The following is a 20,317-nucleotide window of genomic DNA, read 5'->3' as shown; positions in this document are numbered from 1 at the left end:
GGGGTGAGCACGCCGCCGCGTGCGGGGCCCGGGCGCGCGTGCAGGCGCCGTTGGGTGATGAACCTCGGGGCCACGTGTGTGCTGCGGGCAGGTGCACCGCCAGCGGGGTTTGTGGAGGTATCAAAGCAGTATGCAGGCAACGCCCCCAGCGGCTGCGCCCTGCTCGCCCTCAGCCGCGGCCCCTCGTCGCCACGCCCCTGACGCGACCCGCGCCGGCGCGCCGGCGCCGCCGCGCGCACCTTCACCAGGTGCGGCGGCTGCAGCCGCTGCAGGCAGTCCAGCAGCGACTGCAGCCCGTCCTTGCTGCACATCGTCGCCTTCACCGCCGCGTCCGCGTGCGCGAGCACTAGCAGCAGGCCCGAGCACTTTTCCAGCGCCCAGTCGTTCCTGGCCTGCCCCGGCGCCGCAGACGCCTGCCACACCTCCAGGTTGGCGGCCGCCAGCAGCCGCTGCTGCTGCTGCGCCGCGGCGGCGGCGGTGGACAGCGGCGAGGACGAGGGGCCGTTCTGGTCCGCGCCGCCGTCGTTGCGGCGGGGCGCGGAGGAGGACGACGCGCCGGCGGAGGCGTCGCCGTTGCGCGCCGACTGGCGCAGCTGCAGCTCGTCCGTGCCTGCAGCGGCGCGAGCGTGGGTGTGGGTTTCACACTTTCCAACAGCTGGCTGCGACAGCTGTCGCGCCCATCAACACTCAGGGCAGCAGACCAAGTGCACACACAGCAGCCCCTGTTTTCTCCTCAGCCAGGGCGAGGCTCAGAGGTGTGAGGCTCACCCTCCAACCAGATGCGCCGCGGGCGTCCCCTCACATCAGCCCCCCTCCTCAGCCCCTCACCTGCCAGGCTGCCGCCCAGCCCGACCTCTTTCGTGCTGAGCGCACTCCGCGCGACCCCTCCCAGACCCACTGCGGACGCCGCGCTCGAGTCATACCCCGAGGCGTTGCTGAGCGTGTGCGCGTGCCGCGCCGACAGCGCGCCGCTGCTGCCGCCCCCGCCCGCCTGCTGCTGCTGCTGCTGCTGCCGCTCCGAGCGCGCCTGCAGGCTGACCGCTTGACGGATCACCGCGAATAGGCGCGGTACGAGGCCGGCCTGCGCCAGGAGGCGGCAGGTGTAGTTTATTGGCAGCGCGCTGTGCGCCTCGAGGGCCCGCCAGATGCAGGCCAGGCCGGTGGGCGTCAGGCTGGAGGGGTCCTGCAGGTTGTCCTGCACCATCAGCACCAGGTGCCTGCGATTTATATGAGAATTCGAATTCAAATTGTGGTATATGAGCTGAGTCAAGGCAGGCAAGAAAGCGCAAGACACAGACGCGCCCAAGCCTTTGACAGGCCGGGCCGGGCAACACGCATGATTGCCGGTCAGCAGCGGGGGCTGGCAAGCGCGCGGCCGCGCAGGGGTTAGCAGCAATAGCGTTGCAATGAAGGGGGCCGGACGCAGGCGGCGGCTCACCGCAGGCCGCCGCAGGCAATGAGCATCTGGAGCGTGGTGGCGCCGCTGAAGCAGAGCTGCTGCACAAACCCCGCGGCGCGCGACCGCAGGCGCTCCGCGCCAGGCGGCGCGGGCAGCGCCATGCGGCACATCGCGGGGACGATGCCGACGAGGCAGAGGCTCTCCAGCAGGCGCGTGTCGCCGGCGGTGAACGCGCACACCAGCTCCACGGCTGCGGGGCCAAAGCGAGAATGGGGCAGCAGGAGGGGCGCGTGAAGAGGGATTGAGGTTTCAAAAAAAAGGGACTAAGCAAGGTCCAGAACTCAAGGCAATCACTGCTTCTCCTGACCAGCAACGCTGCACAACCAGCTACGGGTCAGCCCAAGACGGAAGGGAGCATTCATGGACGCGCGCGCGCGCGCGCACACACACACACACACACGTCAACATGAGCAAATCAACCCCAGGAATCACCCAACACCCTCGGCATCTCCCCCCCCCCAACACACACACACCACACACACCCAGCCACGCGCGCCCCCCAATCCCCGACCCACCTGGCTCCAGGATTTTCGTCGTGTCGCTGTCCAGCATCTCCATGGCGGCCAGCACGCCCCCCTCGCTCAGGAAGTGCTGCTTGCTCTCTGGGTGCCGCGCGAACAGCGACGACAGGCTGGCGCACGCCTGGGCGGGCGTCATGTTGGCGTCGCGCGCGCCGAGGCGCAGCGAGCGGACGAGGTCCCGGGCCTGCAGCATGGCAGCCGCGGCGGGGGCGGCGGCGTCGGCGCACGTGCGCTGGGGTCAGATCCGCAGCGGCGTGCGGTTGGGATTCAACCGGGCAAGCGGGTCCCAGCATGGAGCAAGGCAGCAGCTGAAGCAGCAAACGGGAAGAATGTGTTGTTATCAGCCGTATGTCAAGCAACCCCCCCCCCCGCCGCCAGGGCGCACCTTGCGCTTCGTCTCGATCTGGAAGCTGCTCTCCACGCAGCCCTCGCCGCCGCCGCCGACCGACGACGCGGATATGCTGTCCGTCAGGCTGACGGAAGACAGGGTCCGCCCGTACGTCTGCTGCTGCTGCTGCTGCCCCTGCGGCCCCCACCGGCCCGCCGTCGAGAGCGGGGACGGCAGGGGGTCAAAGCCGCCCTGGTAGCCGCCCGTATCAAGGTACCCGCCACCGCTGACCGCCGGGCCGCGCATGACGCCGCCGCCGCCGCCCTTGCCCGGCCGCTCTGCCTCGTCGAGCCACGCCGCCAGGCTGCTGCCGTAAGGGGCGAGCCGCGCGGTCGGCGTCGGCGCGCCGCTGTCCGCGCCCTGCAGGCGCGAGAGGAAGACGCCCAGGGCGCCCTCCCAGTCGCTGCCGCCGCCGTCGCGATCGCGATCGCGCGGTGATAGGGACAGGCCCCCGGGCGGGCCCGGCCCGCTGAAGGCCGCCGCCGCCGTCGCCGCGGCCGACGCCGCCGCCCGCTGCTCCCGCGACCCCGGCGGCGTGTGCTGCTGCGGCCACCCGCCGGCCCCGGTGCCGGGGCCCGCGGGCGGCGGCGGGGACGGGACGGAGCGCGGCGTGCTGCTGCCTGCCGGCCGCGCGGGGTCCTCCCGCCCCTTCCCGCTGGTGCCCGCGGCCGACCCCGAAACCAGCCGCTGCGCCGCCGCCGCCCCCGCCGCGGCGCCCTGAGGGGGCGGCTGCGCCGCCGTCGAGAGCTCGATCGCCGCCGCCCCCGCCCCGCCCCGCGGCGATGGCGACGACGCCGCGCCGCCCACCGCCTGCTGCTGCGCCTCTGCGAACCGCGACTGCGCCGCGGGCTGCGCCGGCTGCTGCTGCTGCTGCTGCTGGGCTGGCGGTCCCCGCGGGCTCGGCGGCAGCGGGAGCAGCATGCCGCTGCCGGCCTCCAGCCCCGGCGCGCCCATGTCCTGCTGCAGTGCCAGCGTGAGCGGCGTCTGCGTCGCCAGCGGGCCCGCCGCCGCGTCCGACGTGTACAGCGCGCCGCGCCCGCGCCCGCCGCCGCCGCCCCCGGGGCCGTCGTCGCCGGCCGCCGCCGCGTCCGCGCTGCCCAGCATTCGCTCAACGACGCTGGTGACCGACTCGTGCGCCTCTGCGGCGCCGCGGCCGCGCGTGCGGTAGCCCTGCGCGCGTGTCCAGCTGGAGCGCAGGGTGCGGCGGTTGTACTGGATCCACTCGTGCTGCAGCAGCGCGCGCGCGTCGGGGCGCGCGGCGGGGTCCTGCAGGAAGTGCGGGTGGGAGGGGCGCGCAGCCGTTCGCCCAGCTGCAGCGAAGCCGCCGCGCTTGACAGGTGTGAGAGCGGCACGTACGGCCCAACGGCACGGGCTCGTGCGGCGGCGTGCTCCGTTCCGTAAGCGCTGCCAGCTGCGCCGAGGCGTCCGCGCGGGCGCGCAGGTCAAGGTGCAGGGCAGCCCTCGGCGGCCTGCGACCACACACCTTCTGGAAGCACTGCAGCAGGAAGTCATCCAGCAGGGAGCTGACGGACTCCGGCAGCGGCGGGTGGTCGTCCTGGGAGAGGGGGCAGCAAGGCGGCGGCCCTCACGCCTCCGGCTCTGCTTTGCTTTCTACCCGAGGCCTTGCTGCCACGCTCCCCTCTATTCCCTGCGTTACGACCCCGATACTCTGTTGCCGCGCCCCTGCCGCCTAGCGCAGCCCTGCAGCCGGTCCCGGCCCCGCGCTGCTGCCACGCAAGCTGCAAGCTGCCATTCTGTTCGGGCCGTCCCGCGCCCCAGCAGACCTGCACGATCCTGAAGAGCGCGCTCATGGGCTGCAGATCGTAGTAAGGGGGGTAGCCGGTGAGAAGCTCCAGGATCAGGCAGCCCACTGACCAGATGTCGGAGGCTGCGGTGACTTGAGTCATCTCAATCACCTGCGGACAGCCAAGGAACAACCCAGAGGGCGCGGCGGTCGGCCGACGCTGCGGCGTAGCAGCCAAGACTGACCAGCGCTGTTCCGCCTGCTGCTGCGCTCATCACCAAGCTGCCACGTCCCTTCCTAGTAGCTGACGCCTCGCTCCGAGCGCCCTGCGCGCGCCCACCTCCGCAGCCATGCTGTAGCAGCACCGCAGCTTGCTTGCTCTCAGTTCACTGCTACATTCGCCTCGAAACACCAGCAGCTGCTCTCTGCTGCACGCCCTGCACCCCCGCCTGAAGTCCCTCGCATCACAGTCCCGACCCCTCTTAACCACCCCCGTTTACCTCTGGCGCCATCCAGTAGGGCGTCCCCACCACGTTCTGCTGCAGCTCGTCCCGACCATTCTCCAGCTCACCAAGCTTCGCCGCCACGCCAAAGTCAGCAAGCTTGACGAGGCCCTGCAGCGGCCCGAGATCGTGGCACCAACATGTACGGGTGCGTGGGCAACTCAAGTAAGGTAGGGGCTGGGGGTTCACAGCTAGGGTAAGTTTGTCATGCAGGGTTGCACTGAGGGCTGGTGGGTTGCTGGGGTAGTGCTGAATTGCACGTCCAGTGGCGCTGTATCACAGCGCCACCCCGTTGGGACGAAGCCTGCTGTGCACGCTGCCCGCCCGACGGACACCCTGCTGCCCGCTCCGCAGGCCCGCATGCGTTGCGCACTACTCTTGCACACCTCCTTTGTCGTCAAGATGTTGGCGCCCTTGATGTCGCGGTGCACCACACCCTGCTCGTGCAGGTACACCAGGCCCTGGAGCACCTGAGCGATGTAGATCGCCACTAGGCTCTCTGGGAAGACGCCGAACCGGTTGGGCTTGATGACGGACGACAACGAGCCGTTCTCCATAAACTCCAGGATGATGTACAGGTGCGTCCTCGTCTTGAAAGAGCCGATGTACTTGACGATGTTCTTGTGATTGAGCGTCTTCAGCAGGTCTATCTCGCCCATCACACTCTGCAAGTTTTCCTGGGAGACACCACTTAGAGATATCTGCTTGATGGCAACGACGTCCCCCGTGTTGGCGTCCATGCCCTTGAAAACCTGCCCATAGGCGCCGCGCCCCAGCTCCTCCCCTATCAGAAAACGATCGCTGAGGAACGTCTTCTTGCCCTGCATCCTGCCCACGCTGCTGCCCTGACTCGCAATTAGAACTGCTCCGCGGTCTTGCAGAGGCCGGGTGCCCGCTGCACCTAATTTATGGCCTACGGCATGTCGTATACACGCCCTTGAGGGCCACGGGACATCTCAGATCGTCCTGCCCAACAAACACAAGGCTCTTGATCAGCTGTGAGGTGGCTGAGGCGCACTGAGCGAGATATCTGTGTGCCTGTCAGGATTTTGAAGGCCGTTGCGTTGCTGCTTTCAATCGGTGCCCTACCAATCAGCGCACACCGGCACCCGGTGCCACCTGCAGCTGCTGATTTGCTGGCCCAAGCCACTGCCATGCTGTCACGGCGGACGCCGAGCCAAGGAGAGCCCACGTCGCAAGTGCTGCGTTCGCCTGCTGCACCTGCTATAAATGCATTGCCTTGGCGTAAGCTGGATGTCGTTACAGGTAGGGGTGAAGCACCTTGTTGTGCACACCGGGTGACAGCTGTCCACGCTGCCCGCACAAAGCCAGGATGCCCCACAGACGAGCATGGCGGCGGCGTGCCGAGCTTACAACTCAGCTGTTCAGGCCTAGCCGGAATATCAGCTCGCAGATGGGCACGCCCTGCCTATTCCTTCGCAGTCTGACCTGAGAACTTGCCTCATTGCTGCCCAGTTGCTGCACGCTATTGCTGCATTGCTGCTGACTGATCTTCCGCCGTGCCGCCCTCTACAAACTGAGTGATGTCAACCGGCTCAAAAGTACCATCTATAAGGGCAATGGATTGTGGGGGTCGGGTGCACAGCAGGATGGTAAGACAGGATGCTGAAAGCTAGTGCAGACCGTGGCAACTTTTATGCTGATAACGCAACAAAGGTGATACACACCACCTCCTCATGCCAGCCCATTGAATCAGCTCAGGGTGACTTATGACACCCTTGTGTGAACACAGCAGCACACGAGGCAAGCATAAAGACAGCAGTGCACGAGGCATGCGCAGGCACACCTAGTGAACGCTGACCCAGGCGGACGCACGACGCACGCTGCCACCGTGCCCGACGTCTGTCACCCAGCTGGCGGTGCTCCAGTCCCCAATCCCTGCATCTCTTGGGTTTTCCCCCTCTCACCCTCGTTTTTGTAGCACATGGCTACCACGTCATCGTTCTCAACCTTCAAGTCTGCCAGCTTCTTGGCATCTTCCAAAACAGCGCCATCCTTCTGCAGCTGCAGCGCGGCCGGATCCTGCGCGCGTGCATGGCGGGCGCCGGCCACGTCTCTGGTGGGCCCAGGCGCGGCGGAGAGCTGGCATGTGGGTGCAAGTCCGCCTGCCAGGCCGCCGTCGCCGTCATCGGCCGCCGCAGCCCGCCTGTTGCCGGAGGCTGACAGCTTGTTGCAATGCGTGTTCGAAATCTCATGCACGCAGTCACAGCCTTTGACCCAGGGCCGACCAAGCTCGTCACCTGATTGATGAGCGCCTGCAGCTTGGCCTTTACCTCCAGGACCGTGTCGGTCGCCTCTACTTGCAGGAACACTGTCACTTTCTTCCGCTTGCACCGTATATACATCCCCGCGGTCCCACCCTGTCCGAGGCAGCGAGAGCTCTAGTTTGCACCGAAGGGTGCGCCGCTGAGCGTGATCCAGCGGCTCGGAGCTCAGCGACAGACACGCGCGCCGCTGCTTCTGCCCCCGGTACTGCTGCGGAGTCAGGTGAGCCACGTGACCGCGCCAGCAAAAATCAGTTTGTACACTGCCTCTCAGTGAGGACCGGCAAGCACAGGACCAGAGGAGATCAGCGCTTGGAAATGATCTGTACAAGGTCTGAGGTCTGATAACCTAAAAAGAACACATGTATCCACAACACCGTAGGCCAGCGCAACAACGAGAAACAGTATAAGGCCCTCTGTTGGGATGCAAGAGGGCAGCACTGGGCATTCATAGAATGCTTGTCAGCAAGCCTTTGACTTTCGAGCCAGTGCGTGCACCTTTCAGTTGTATCGATTGATACGCTCATCATGGATACATATACGAGCGATCAGACCTTTCGCGAGACCGGCTCTACTCACCTACAGCATTTCGCGACACCCTTGCAGCCTTCTCTGAAGGCCTAGGATCGCGTGCATATATGTAATAGTTGCAGTCAGGCCGTGCACCGCGGACAACTAGCCGCTTGCGAGTGCGAGTCTCAGACAACAGCAGCGTGCTGCGCGTGGAGCGCACTGCAGCGCGGGATAATGGAGGACGGGACCGTGGACGACGGCAGCGAGAAGGCGCACCAGCAACTCCGCCGGCTGCTACAGGATGCGGAGCACCGGCAGTACATCGTGCCTTACGGGCAGACTGTGAAGGAGCCTGAGCCGACAGTGGCGGTGCCCTTGTCCGAGTACCGCGACCTGCAGGAGGTCGCCAGGCTGCTGCAACGCCACCCCCTGAAAGACCGCTTCGGCCGCAAAATTCCCGTCGTCCACGCCAAGCCGGCGCCGCCCCCGGTCCTCGGGGACGCGCCGGAGCCGACGCTGGCCCAAGTGGAGGCCGATATGATGGGCCTCTCGGCTGCCACCCACCCCCACCTCGCGGCGCTCGTCTCGAGCCTCATCAGATACAGCGCCGCCGCCGGGCGGCCGCACCCCAAGAACCCCGTCGCGCTCGTCCACGAGGCGGCGCATGCGCTGTCCTGCTGCCTCGACTACACGTTCGAGCCGCGGCCGGCGCCTGCGGCTGGCTTTGCCGTGTCGATCTCGACGCGACCCGTGCCCAACAACGTGCCGCAGACGCCCAGCAGGGAGCGTGCCAAAGAGGCGCTCGGCCTGCCTTTCCCCAGCACCGACGAGGCGGCCGCCGTGCTCGGCCGCGCCGCCGGCGAGGGGCCCAACAAGCGCGACGCCAAGAACGCGGCGTCGGCGGCGATGCTCGAGCGCGCGCTGGCCGCCAAGCCAGGGCTGGCGACGCTGACGTGGCGGGCGGCGGTCACCAACTTCCCGCTCGCGCCGGAGAGGTGGAGCGCGCCCCAGCCGGCCGGCGCCGGCGCGGGCGCCGCCGGCGGGGCTGCGGCGGGGCAGAACCAGGACGCGGCGCCGCCAAAGGAGAAGAAGACGCGGAAGCAGCAGCAGAAGGCGGCGCGGCTGGAGGAGCAGGAGGCAGAGCGGAAGAGGAAGGAGCAGCAGCAGGCGGGGGAGGGGCAGCGGGAGGGGGGCCAGCAGCGGCCGGCGCAGCCGGGCCCAGCAGGGCCACCGGCGGGCCAGAGCCAGCATCGGCCGGCTCCGGTGGAGCAGGAGGTTTTGCAAGAGGGCGACGGCAGCACAGACACCGACGCCGGCGGCGGCGGGGCCGGCGGCGGCGGCGCCGTGGCCGCGCGGCTCAAGGCGGCTGAGCTGCCGCTGCTGCAGCGGCACCTGCTCGCGCTCGCCGCGCGGCAGCCGGGCGCGCCGGCGCCAACGGCGCTCGCGCTGCTGAACCAGTACGCGCCCGCGGCGATGCTCGAGGTGGAGTATGCGGAGCACATCAAACACAACGGAACCAGTGAGCGGGGCTCGAGTTAAAAGGAAAGGCTGCGGTGTAGCGCTTGCTGCTTTTGGAGCGCGTGGGCGCGTCTCTGCACAAGTGTGCGGGGCTCACTCTGAGAGCGTAGCGCCCGCCATGCCCCCCTTGAGTCGTGCACGCATGGCACGTGCCTCGCCCCTCACGATGCCGCCCGCACCAATCAATACATGGCACCCGCGCAGCCGCCCAGACTTATGAGGCGACCGCCGTCGTAAGCACGCGCCTGCAGCGCCAGGAGGTCGCGCGCGGCGCCGCCTCGGCGCGCGGCAAGCGCGACGCCCGCCAGCTGGCGGCCGCGGACGCCCTGGAGAAGCTTCTCGCCGGCCACGAGGGCACGCGGCGCGTGGCGGATGCCGAGGAGTCTGGAGAGGCGGAGCGCATGCGGCGCGGCAAGCGCGGCGCGCCGCCGCGGGCCAGGAGCGTGCAGGACGCGCGTATCGATTACAGCCGGCCCCTGGACAAGCGCTTCAAGCACGGCGGCACAACGGAGGACACCGGCGGCGGCGACCAGCTGGTGCCGCAGCGGCAGAGGTGGGGCGTGGGATACGGCTCGCAGGCGGCGTGGCAGCAGCAGCAGCAGGTGGTGGCGCCTCTGCCGGCGCAGGCGGCCTTCCTGGGGTATGCCCATGGCGTCTCGCATGCAGCGCCGGCATCGGGGGCGGCGAGGGCGCCGATGGTCATGGTGTATGGCGGTGGCGCGGCAGCGGCGGCGGCGGCGGCCGAGAAGCAGCTGCCGTTTTACTCAGGCGCAGTCACTGAGGCGCCCGGCCAGCACGTGGTGCATCCGAGCCAGCAAGCGTATCCTCAGCAGCAATATCCTGAGCACCAGCAGCAGTATCCCCTGCACCAGCAGCAGCAGTACGCCCAGCAGCATTACCCCCAGCACCAGCAGCAGCAGTTCTCCCAGCAGCATTACCCCCAGCACCAGCAGCAGCAGTGCACCCAGCAGCATTACCCCCAGCACCAGCAGCAGTACCCCCAGCAGCAGTACCTGCAGCAGCCGCAGACCCAGTACCCTCACCAGCAGCAGGCCGTAGTGGCAGCAACACAGGGGCAGTGCGCATATACCGCGCCGGTGGGGGCTACGATGGGGTACGGCTCCTACTGAGTGCCAAGGCATCCATTTTTTTTGCGGCAGGGGATGGCAAGCGCAGTGGGAGACACATGAATGGGGCAAGGCCATGCCATCTGTGTAACAACATCGCATTGCTGTGATGTAATTGCTCGGCGAGTATGGGTTAGCGGGCTGCTCATGGCGGCCTGACTGGCCACAGTGCATCTTCAAGCGGGTGCCGCAGGCGGCTGGACATGCGGCCAGGCAAGGCGGGAGTTGGCCTTGTAATGTCTTTGGTCGCACCTCAGCGTACCACTACCAATGTGGATCAATCAACCTCACATGGATTTGGTGTGATAAAAGCAGATAATGCCAGCAGCGATGGGGCCCCAGCCGGGTGGACAGCCAGCCCTGCCTCCCGTGGGCCCCGACGAGCAGCAGCTGTCTGCGGCCGCTGGAAGCGTGGCTAGTGATGGGTGGCGTGCCATAGAGCGGCTGGCGGCCAGCGACGGGTCTTCTGGCGAGATCGAGACTATCGCGCACATCCAGGACATCTTCAGGCACTTTAGAGCGCTGCTGAGTGACCTGAAGATGGCAGTTGATGAGCAAGAGACGTGAGATGCCGGGGAGGAACCGGTGATCTGTCCCTTGTTGCAATCGGTTGGGGCCTTCAGGTTCAGCTGAGCATCCCTCTTGCTCGTCTTATGCAGGCCGGAAGAGCAGCTTCGGATGTCCCACCACTTGGCACACTACCAGGCCGAGTATGACAGGTGTGCACACCCATGCAGCATTGCAGCGGCGGGTTGGGTGGGCGCTGCAGGGGCCGCTGCCGATGCAGCGATGCATCAGCGATCAGCTCATGGCGGGCGAGCAGCTTAGGGACAAGCCTCAGTTGCAGCCCTCCTCAAGCTGTTGCCCAACCCGCTTGCAATGGCGCTGGGCAATCTGCAATCGGCAGGGCGCAGGAGGCGTTCAGGGATGCCAAGCTAGCGCTGCAGCGCACGCGGGAGCTGGCGTACATGCGGCAGGTGGGCGCGCACGCAACATTGGGCGCTGCTGCTGGCGGTCGCAAAACAACAGGGCCCTGCCAGACTGCAGGCCGCCTCTTTGCTGTCCCTCGTCCTCTCGTCAACGCATTTGAGGTGGAAGCCCCTGCCTGCGCCCATTGCCTTGTGATCCCATGCAACCGCCCCTCCCGGCCGCCCGCCCCCATCCTGGACAGCAGCGCGCCGAGCTGATCGGCTCGCTGGACTACTCGGCGCGGCAGCGCAAGTTCCAGTCAGAGCAGGAGCTGCTGCAGGGCCACGAAGACGTCACCGCGGCGCTGCGGCGGACGCGCCAGCTGATGATGCAGAATGTGGAGCAGCAGCACGGCAACCTGTCTGTCCTAGGTGCGTGCGCGTGCGCGAGCGCCGCGGCTTGGCACCTTTCCGCGCCCACCCACGTCGACACTCACAGCGCACTGGGCAAATTCCGCGGCTGCACCTCCTCGGTGGTGGCTGCCAACGGGCTTCGACCTTGCGTGACGCCTTCGCCACTCACCGATGCGCCCGTTGCCCGCCTGGGGCCCGCAGACACCACCAACGTGAAGCTGGCGAACACCCGCGACGAGCTGCAGGGGCAGAAGCAGGTTTTCAAGCAGTCGCACGGGCTGCTGGGCTCGCTCAAGCGCCAGGCGACAGCTCAGTGGTGCGCCACGCGTTGGGCTGCCCTCCGGCAGGGGGGGGGAGCAGCCAGTCTCACAAAGGAGAGTTTGCAGCCTGGCATGTCCTACGGGATGGGAGCTGTCGCCTTGCTCTGGCGGTGAATCGCTCGCCGCAGGGCGGGACTCCTCTGAATCCGAACTGGAAGCCACCGCCGAAACTGCACGCCCCGCAGGGTCTGGGTGTTCATCGCCCTGGGCATCTTCAGTTCCGTCGTGGTGTACGTCGGCATCAACCGCACCCCCGTGGCAGTGAAGGACGGCGTCATGGCCGCGGTGCGCTCGCCGCTGAGCAGCCTGGGCGCGCTGTTGGGCGGCCGCGGCGGGCCGCGCTTCGAGGAGGAGGAGCCCTGGGAAGACCAGTGGCCGGACGCGCAGAAGCCGCCGCCAGGGGAGCAGCGGTGGCAGCAGTGGCAGCGGGAGAAGGAGCAGCGGGAGCAGCAGCAGAAGCGGCCGGCGGACCCCTGGGAGGACGCCAAGTGGCTGGACGCCGACGCTCCCGGCAACGAGCGAGTCCAGAGGGAAGGCGGCCGCATCTGGGAGGCCGGCCGCGGCGCGGACGCAGCCGGCGCGGACGCAGCCGGCGCCGGCGGCGTGATCTTTTCGGCCCCGCAGCAGCAGCAGGGGCCGACGGGCGGCGGCGGCGGCGGCGGCTACGCGGGCGGCGCGGCGACTGACGTGTACAGCTGGCAGCCGGAGCCCGTGACCGAGCCCGAGCAGCCGGCGACGCCCCTGCAGGTGCCGAAGGCGCGAGGAACGCTCGACGACCTGCTGGGCCCGCCGGCTGGCGGCGAGCCTGCGCGCGGCGGCACTCCGCAGCCGAGCGCGACGGAGGCAGCCTCGGTGGTTGACTCACCCCCGCCGGCCGCGCCCAGCCCTCAACAGGAGGAGCAGCCGCAGGCGCTGAGCCAGGAGCAGCGGCGGAGGCTGGAGGACGAGGTGGAGCGGATTAAGGCTGAGTATGAGGAGCCGGCGCGGCTGCTGGTGCAGCTGCAACAGCAGCAGGAGCAGCCAGAGCAGCAGCTAGAGCAGCTGCAGGGCCAGCAGCAGCAGAAGCCCAACCTGTCATTGGAGCCTGAGCAACGGCAGGCGCTGCTTGACAGTGAGGTCGAGCGCATCAGAGCGGAGTACGCTGAGCCTGCACGTCTGATCGAGCAGCAGCTGCAGCAGCAGCAGCAGCAGCAGCAGCAAGAGCCAACAGCAATAGACGAGCTCGCGGCGACCCCGTCTGCCGGTGATACCGCGGCCGCGGATGTTGAGGCCAAGGCGGCCCCCACCTCACAGCCTAACTGGGATGGCAACGCACACGCGGCCCAGGAGGCCGCTACCAGTGAAGCAGCTTCCCGGCAACCTCCTTCAGTTGGAGAGGCAATCGCGGAGGCAGCATCGGCAGCACCGGCGGCTCCGCAGACACCAGTGGCTAAGCCGGCGACCCCAGTGGCATCGGCTGCTCAGGAAGCAGCCGAGGGTGCAGCTGGAGGGCAGGCGGCTCGGGAGGCTGTGCCAAACGATGAGGCGGCAGGCGATCAGGCTTCTCAGGAGGCGGCTGCTGCCGAGCCAGCACCAGGGGAGGCTGCAGTGGCCGCCACAGCGGCAGCAGAGGCCCAGCAGGTGGCCGGGGAAGCAGCAGCAGCTGAGCATGCCGTGCAGGATGCGGCACCTGAAGCCGAGGCGGCAGCAGGTGATCAATCGGCTGCGGTCAAGGCAGCCGCCACTGAGCAGGCAAGTCCTGAGAGTGCATCCGCAGAACATGCAGAGGCTGCGGCACCGGCCGAGGCTGCAGCAGGTGAGCACGCGGCTGGAGAGTCCACGCATCCGTCGCAGGAGGCGGCAGCCGCTATCGAGGCAGCAGCTGCTGGACAAGCGGCCCAAGAAGCAAGCGCAGCTGAACACGCAGTGCACTTGACGGCAGGCGATGCCGAGGCAACAGTGGCAAAGGAGGCGGCACAGGAGGCGGGAGTGGCTGCCGACAACGCAGCCCAAGAGGCTTCAGCAGCAGAACATCCGGCACACGACGCGGAGGCAGCCGCCAAGGAGGCAGCCGCCGAGCAGGCGGCGCGGGAAGCTGCAGCAGCTGAGCGGTCAGTGCAGGAGGCAGCAGCTGCTGCCGAGGCAGCTGCAGCTGAACAGGCGGCGCGGGAGGCGGCAGCTGCCGCCGAGGCAGCCGCTGCTGAGATGGCGGCTCAAGAGGCTGCAGCAGCAGAACGAGCAGCACAGGAAGCGGCGGCAGCGGCTGAGGTTGCAGCAGCTGAGCAGGCTGCGCGGGAGGCAGCCGCCGCTGAGAAGGCGGCTCAAGAGGCTGCAGCAGCAGAACAAGCAGCACGGGAAGTGGCAGCAGCTGAGCAGGCGGCGCGGGAGGCGGCAGCTGCTGCTGAGGCAGCCGCTGCTGAGAAGGCGGCTCAAGAGGCTGCAGCAGCAGAACAAGCAGCACGGGAAGCGGCGGCAGCGGCTGAGGTCGCAGCAGCTGAGCAGGCTGCGCGGGAGGCAGCCGCTGCTGAGAAGGCGGCTCAAGAGGCTGCAGCAGCAGAACAAGCAGCACGGGAAGCGGCGGCAGCGGCTGAGGTTGCAGCAGCTGAGCAGGCTGCACGGGAGGCAGCCGCCGCTGCCGAGGCAGCTGCTGCTGAGAAGGCGGCTCAGGAGAAAGCGATGGCGGAGCAGGCAGCCCGAGAGGCGGCAGCGGCGGCCAAGGCTGCAGAAGCCGAGCGCGCAGCCCTCGAGGCTGCGGCAGCAGCTGAAGCGGCTGCCGCTGCGTCCGAGCAGGCGGCTCGCGAGGCAGCAGCGATTGCCGAGGCCGCAGCTGCTGAGAAAAAGGCCCGGGATGCGGCGGCGGTACAGCCCCCCGCTCGCGAGGCGGCACCCGTGCCGGCTTTGGGAGTGCGTGCGCAGGCGCTCGAGGGCATCAAGCAGCGCCGGCACAAGGTAGCCTCGAGCCTGCTCGCGTCGCTCAGCGGCGGCGCCAAGCAGGCCGGGGCTGCGGCAGCCGCGGCGAGCGGCGACCCACTGCGCGTGGACCCAGCTGCTGTCCCATCGCGGCGGCTGCTGTGGGTGGATGAGGGCTCGCTCGACGGGCCGCTGGAAGACGAGCGGTCGCCGCCGCCCCCGCCCCCGCTGTTTCTGCAGGGGCAACGGCAGCAGCAGCAGCAGCAGCAGCAGCAGCAGCAGCAGCAGCAGCGCACGGGCAGCGGCTGGCGCCTCCTGCCGACCTTCCTGCCCGGCGCGGCCGCCGATTCTTCCGCGAACGCCCGCGCTTTCACAGCTCGCGCGGCCGCCGGGGAGCAGCGGTTGCCGCAGGCGGACCCGCTACAAGCGGATCTGCAGGACTTCCCCCAGATCAAGATGAGCTTGCTGCCAGGGGATGAGGAGTTTGAGGGAGCCCACGTTGAGGCGCTGCTGGCAGAGCAAGAGGCGGCGATGGCTGCCGCCGGCGACGACGAGGAAGGCGCCGGCGGCTATGCCGAGGCGGGCGCGGCCGGCGACGACCTGGACGAGGAAGTCAGGCGGAAGCTGCGGGCGCTGCGCTTGCGGCGCGGCGGCGGCGGGGAGGGCGGCGCGGGCGGCGACGAGGACGACGATGGGGATGATGGGGATGATTACCCTTATGGGGAGGATGATCTTGAGGGGGACGCGGATGACGACGGGGCGGAGGCCACAGGGCGACAGGACAGAGACGGTGAGCTGTAGCCTTGGATGGCGCAGGTGTGCAGACTGCCGCAGCATGCGCCTAGCCGCGCTGTTACTAGCTGCACTGTAAATTCAATCTTGCATGCCTTTTCCGGCGGCAGGATGTTAATTTGCAGCTATGTTCGGCCTTGCGCGCCAACGGTCCATATGATGGAGCCCGGTTGGGGCAGCCAGGGTCACAACAGACGCATGGTGCACGAACTACACAGACCCTTCAGTAGCTGAAAAAGCTGACGCGGACCACAAACACCAAAGTCAGCAGCTCCAGCGCCGCCGGCAGGCAGTTGAACAGAGCAAACGAAGCGGCCAGCGCCCCGAGGGGCAATGCCTGCGGCATTTTGGTGGGGGTTGAGCAGCCCAACAACGGTCAGGCACGGGGCTGTGCTCAGGTGCCACCTTCACCGCTGCACGACGCTTCTCATGCATGCATGCAATGCCCCAGTCCTGCCCTTCTCGCTCCAGAGGCTTCGGCAAGCCAGAGAGCTGACTCGGCGGGGGTCATCACCTGTGTGTAGAACAGGCCTGTCAGCACGGCGCCCGCGAAGTGCAGCAGGATGTACAGGCAGGTGTGGCCACGCATGAAGATGGAGGCGCCGGCAAACAGGCCCAGGTACTCGACCGCAAAGCACGCCACTGACGCTGCCGCCAGGCTGCGCAACCTGCCACACGAGGGATTTCAGCAATTGGTTGGCGGACGGCCGCAGGTGGAATGCTCGGCGGTGCGATGAGCGGCGGGCACGCAGCGGCAGTCGCACTGCCCGAGCAGCTGTTGCCCCACCTGGCTCTGGTCTCCACGAACTGCGGCTGCGTGTACAGATCAGCTTGGGTCCCGTCTGCCAGCAGCAGATGGCCGGTCAAGGTGTCCTGCGACGGAGGCGCGATGATGGGGAGGGGGTGGGGGTTGCACAGTGCGCAGCGCCTGCTGTGCAACAAGCACACACGGCAGCAGGCTGGCCCCTAGCTGTTGCGCCTTTGCAGTGGCGAATTTTGCTTGGTTTCAAATAGAATTGTACCAACTTTTTCCCAAAAGCAACCTCAGTGGAGGTGGCCCGCAGGGCGCCGCCAGCTCACCAGATCAAACAGCAGAGTGACAACAGCTATGAGATGCGCTGTTGTCAACAAAAACCGCAACGGGAGAGTGACCTGCGCATGAGCGGCGCCCCGTGCGCGGCATGTCAGGAGTCCACAGCGGCTTGCTGCGCATGGTGGGCGGCCGAAAGCGAGCCGTACAGCCCCTTGTGCGCTTGCCCATTGATTACCGCAGAAATCAGGTCTGTACCGCCCAAGCGCCCATTCAACCCATCTGTGTGCTCTTGCTACATATTTCACCCCTGTCCCCTGCCTGAAACTTTGTTATGTTACCAACTAAGTCGCGTACCTCTTCTGCACGGATGTACCCCATCGCTGCTCAGTGCAGCGGCACGCTGCCTTCGCTCCAGGACAGCTGCTGAGCTCGGAGCGCTTGCAATGCAGCAGTGGCAGCAACAGAGCGGCCCGCACGCAGACCAGCTTAAGCTGTTACAGGCACTACTATCAAGCGAATCGCGTTGGACAGCGCTGCGATTCGGACGGGCACACAATCTGTTGACCGATCTGTCTTGGCAGAAAATGATGCCTCGATGGCGTCTACTAAATTTACACGGCTGCACACGTGAAATTAGCGGCTCATCACACGGTGAGAAGAATGTTTGATCTGGATATCTATCACTCTCGCTGCAGAACGGTACCATACACAATTCAGATTGTAACAAACGTAATTAAATTCATAGCATAAATCCTTGTGTGTATCGTTGCAACCAGTCATGTGGGTCTGAATCGGGCTCGCGGGGGGGCGGGTGGGGCGGCCCTGCAGGTTGACTAATATGCACTGGGACGAGATTTCTTGGGGCAGGGCAGAGTGGCCAGTGTGCCGGCAGGATGGCGCCGCTGCCGTCTTACTGTATCACACATATCAAATGACATTCAACGGCGGTCGACCATGTATACCGATGATTAGGAGTTACGCCACAAACTATGATTACGCTTGGAATACAACAGGGAGGTTGATAGCTATCAGGGATGATTCAACAGGGCCTGCCCAGCATTTCACTATGCTTGGGATTATGAGAAAGGCGAAACCATGGTCCTGGCTGGGTGTGGATAGATGCAGCCACAAGCAGTCCAGCCGGCACTGCACCAAACAGTGCGAATGACCTGGTACTACAGGCAATGGTTGTGCCTACCTGGGCCGGATGCAAGGCAGGGGTGCTGACGCATGTGCGCATGGGGTCTAGGGGGGCGCTGCCGCGGAGAGATGCCGTTAGGGCCTGGGGAGTGATGAGCGCGTGTGCGTGTCGCCAGCTTCCTTGCGCTGGCGCAGTGAAACTGAAGCCATTGGTCAATGCAAGCGACGACTGCATCCGCATGGCACGTTGCATACAAGTGGATCAACTCTGCCACAGGGCGGCAGGGGCCCCCGTGCGCCAACACAGCAGCAACTAACATTGTGCTGAAGGTAGGCGTGATTGGTCGGAGTCCACCCTCCCACGAACATCAACCTCTGCAGCACGAGGGAAGCAGCAGTGGATCCTACTGTAGCGGCATTGTAGATCAACGGATACCAGGTGATTAATTTCCTCTTTAGCAGGCCCATACCCGCGTCCGGACTTCGGCGCTACGCGCGCTTGGCCCGGGCGCCGGCGGGTGTGCGGCGTGGTCACTCATCGAGAAATCCGCGCTTTCATCCTCGGGCAGCGCCAGACACCATTGTATTTTCTCTGCGGTAGTTGGACGCTTTCGTCCATAAAGAGTGCAGCTCGTGCACGGCGCGGGTGCAACCTCAACACGCTCAAAGCCAGATCGCCCGATCGCTTGATCGCTGCCAGAGTGCCATTGAGCTCTGCCATGATGTTGGGCAGTGCCATTGGGCGTCGTCCGGCCCTTGCCAGGGGTCGCTGCGCGCTCGCGAGGCCGGCTGTCCCGCGGTCCCAGCTGCTCCGCAAGCCGGTAGCGATCAGGGCTGTTTCGGAGGCGGTGGCAAAGCCGGGAGCGATCAAGGTTACTGCGGCCAACGACGCGGACGATGACCTGACGGTGAGCACGCTGCTAGGGCTCCGCCAGCCTCTGCGATCTGCTCGCGGGGCCGGCGCTCACCTTGTCCCTCGCTCGCGCAGGTCATATACCTTTCGGGCCCGGCGGCTCCTGGGCTTCAGACGAAGCTCAAGCAGGTCTTTCACGACCTGAACGTGGACGTCAAGCGGCACGACGTCAACGGAGGCGTGGACTCCGGCACCCTGGAGGACGTCTTCTACGTCAAAGGCCCCAAGGGCAAGCTCACCGATGGAGAGATCAAGTCTGCAATCACCGTGCTCGAGGGCATCGTCAAGACGCAGGCGGCGGCCGCGCGGTCGGGGGTCCGCCCCAAGTTTCAGACCCAGACGATTGCCCCCGACCCCGCCAAGCGCGAGGTCCTGTATGCCATCATGGGTGGGTTTGTGCGCGCATGGGCTGGTACGCGGCTCGCGCCCGCGGCTATGGGGGCGCTGGCAGGGCGCTGGCCCGGGATTCGGTTGAGGGCGGTTGGCAGCCGGCAGCCCCGCGCGTCTCCCCCGAGGGACCGTCTGTTTTACGGCACACAGGTCGGGCTGCCGAGGGCCTAGCTTGATGTCCGCTTTGCGCCTGGGCCGCAGCTTGACACGCGCAAGGGCGGGGGGGTCGCTCGCTGTCCCGCCCTAGCTGCTGGCCCCCGGCATACGCCGCGCCGCCCCCACACGTGTCGCGCCGCGCGCACCCCGCGCAGACAAGTACAAGGAGAACGACGTGATGACCATCCAGCAGGACATCGCCGCGCACGTCGAGTACACGCTCGCGCGCACGCGCCAGGTGCGGGCGGACGGCAGTGGCCCGCCCACTTGGCACTGCTGGGCGCTTGCACTGTGCAGGGATCCTGTTCTGCGGTGGCAGCAGTGGCCAGGACGGGATGGTGTCAGCAGGCCGGTGTGCTGCTTTTTTCCCTCAACCAGCGTCCCAGCAGGCCAGGGCGTGGCTTGCGGGGCAGCTGGTCAATTGGACGCTTGGCCCTGCGCCACCGCGCCTTCGAGGCCCTGGCAGCCGTCGCCGCCCCGGCCCTGTCCATTGCAGCGCGTGGCAGCGGGGCGATGGGCTGGTCGCCAGAACAGGACGGGCGGCGGCGGAACGCCGCACGACCCTCCACCCTGGCAGCTGCCCCACAACCGCGGCACACCCTCTTGTGACGCCCACCCCGCGGCGCCCCGTCGCCCTTGCTTCATCCTAGGACTTTGCCAACAACGAGTGCTACCAGGCCGTGTCTTACAGCCTGCGCGACCGCCTCATCGAGCTCTGGAACGACACCCAGACTTACTTCAAGTGAGAGGGGGCGCCGGGGGCTGCTGCTTTTTTGTGGTGTGGAGGAGGGGGCGGATCTGTTGCCACAACAGGAGGATGGGCAGTGGCTGGAGGCGACCGGGCTTGCCCCCTTGAGAAACGGGAGCCGCAGCGGCAGGCGGGCGGGCAGCTGGGGATGGGGTCGGGCCAGGCGGGTCGGGCAGCCCGGATCGGGCGGTGCGACCCCTGGGGCGGCTTGATGGGCAGCAGGCTGGGGGGTAAAGTCGAAAGCGGGTGGCTGGTGGCGTGAAAGGTCGCGCAGTTGCGCCGGATGACTGCAGTTGCGTCGGCGTGGCGCCCTCGCGGCTGGAGAAACGTGGCGGCAGCGCAGCGCCCGCTTGACGCTGCCTCCAGAGGCGACCAGACCCCGCACTGGCGGGCGGGCGGGCGAGCAAACCTCCTTGGTGTAACCCACCGGGACTGCCCACCCCTGCTCCGTCCCAACCTAACGCCCACCCACCCCTGCTCCCCCTTCCCCTCTCCCCCCTCCGGAACTAACAATTCAGGGAGCAGGACCCTAAGCGAGTGTACTACCTGTCCATGG

General features: G+C 66.9%; 5 protein-coding genes across 5 annotated transcripts; 3 read left to right on the top strand and 2 right to left on the bottom strand.

The window, feature by feature from the left end:
- Positions 1–120: 120 nt before the first annotated feature.
- On the bottom strand, positions 121–5,442 carry MNEG_5350 (hypothetical protein; the record flags this gene model as incomplete). Its single annotated transcript, XM_014046178.1, has 10 exons — positions 121–159; positions 240–610; positions 829–1,217; positions 1,439–1,649; positions 1,975–2,164; positions 2,366–3,634; positions 3,852–3,923; positions 4,153–4,284; positions 4,613–4,726; positions 5,002–5,442. The coding sequence occupies 10 exons, from the start codon at positions 5,440–5,442 to the stop codon at positions 121–123; spliced, it is 3,228 nt and encodes a 1,075-aa protein (XP_013901632.1).
- A 2,205-nt stretch (positions 5,443–7,647) lies between these two features.
- MNEG_5349 (hypothetical protein) lies at positions 7,648–10,061 on the top strand (the record flags this gene model as incomplete). Its single annotated transcript, XM_014046177.1, has 2 exons — positions 7,648–8,932; positions 9,136–10,061. 2 exons carry the CDS (start codon positions 7,648–7,650, stop codon positions 10,059–10,061), a joined length of 2,211 nt encoding a protein of 736 aa, XP_013901631.1.
- A 327-nt stretch (positions 10,062–10,388) lies between these two features.
- On the top strand, positions 10,389–15,390 carry MNEG_5348 (hypothetical protein; the record flags this gene model as incomplete). Its single annotated transcript, XM_014046176.1, has 7 exons — positions 10,389–10,621; positions 10,718–10,777; positions 10,966–11,035; positions 11,230–11,398; positions 11,582–11,696; positions 11,886–13,390; positions 13,622–15,390. The coding sequence occupies 7 exons, from the start codon at positions 10,389–10,391 to the stop codon at positions 15,388–15,390; spliced, it is 3,921 nt and encodes a 1,306-aa protein (XP_013901630.1).
- A 214-nt stretch (positions 15,391–15,604) lies between these two features.
- On the bottom strand, positions 15,605–16,792 carry MNEG_5347 (hypothetical protein; the record flags this gene model as incomplete). Its single annotated transcript, XM_014046175.1, has 4 exons — positions 15,605–15,718; positions 15,896–16,049; positions 16,169–16,254; positions 16,769–16,792. The coding sequence occupies 4 exons, from the start codon at positions 16,790–16,792 to the stop codon at positions 15,605–15,607; spliced, it is 378 nt and encodes a 125-aa protein (XP_013901629.1).
- Positions 16,793–18,273: 1,481 nt separating this feature from the next.
- MNEG_5346 (starch phosphorylase) lies at positions 18,274–19,759 on the top strand (the record flags this gene model as incomplete). The annotated part of the gene is made up of 4 exons (XM_014046174.1): positions 18,274–18,462; positions 18,543–18,855; positions 19,169–19,251; positions 19,664–19,759. The coding sequence occupies 4 exons, from the start codon at positions 18,274–18,276 to the stop codon at positions 19,757–19,759; spliced, it is 681 nt and encodes a 226-aa protein (XP_013901628.1).
- Between the last annotated feature and the right edge of the window lie 558 nt (positions 19,760–20,317).

The sequence above is a fragment of the Monoraphidium neglectum genome (genome assembly GCF_000611645.1).
Source record: "Monoraphidium neglectum strain SAG 48.87 unplaced genomic scaffold scaffold00790, whole genome shotgun sequence".
NCBI lineage: Eukaryota > Viridiplantae > Chlorophyta > Chlorophyceae > Sphaeropleales > Selenastraceae > Monoraphidium > Monoraphidium neglectum.
The sequence above is the reverse complement of the archived record's forward strand: the minus strand, read 5'-3'. Positions and strand labels throughout refer to the sequence as shown.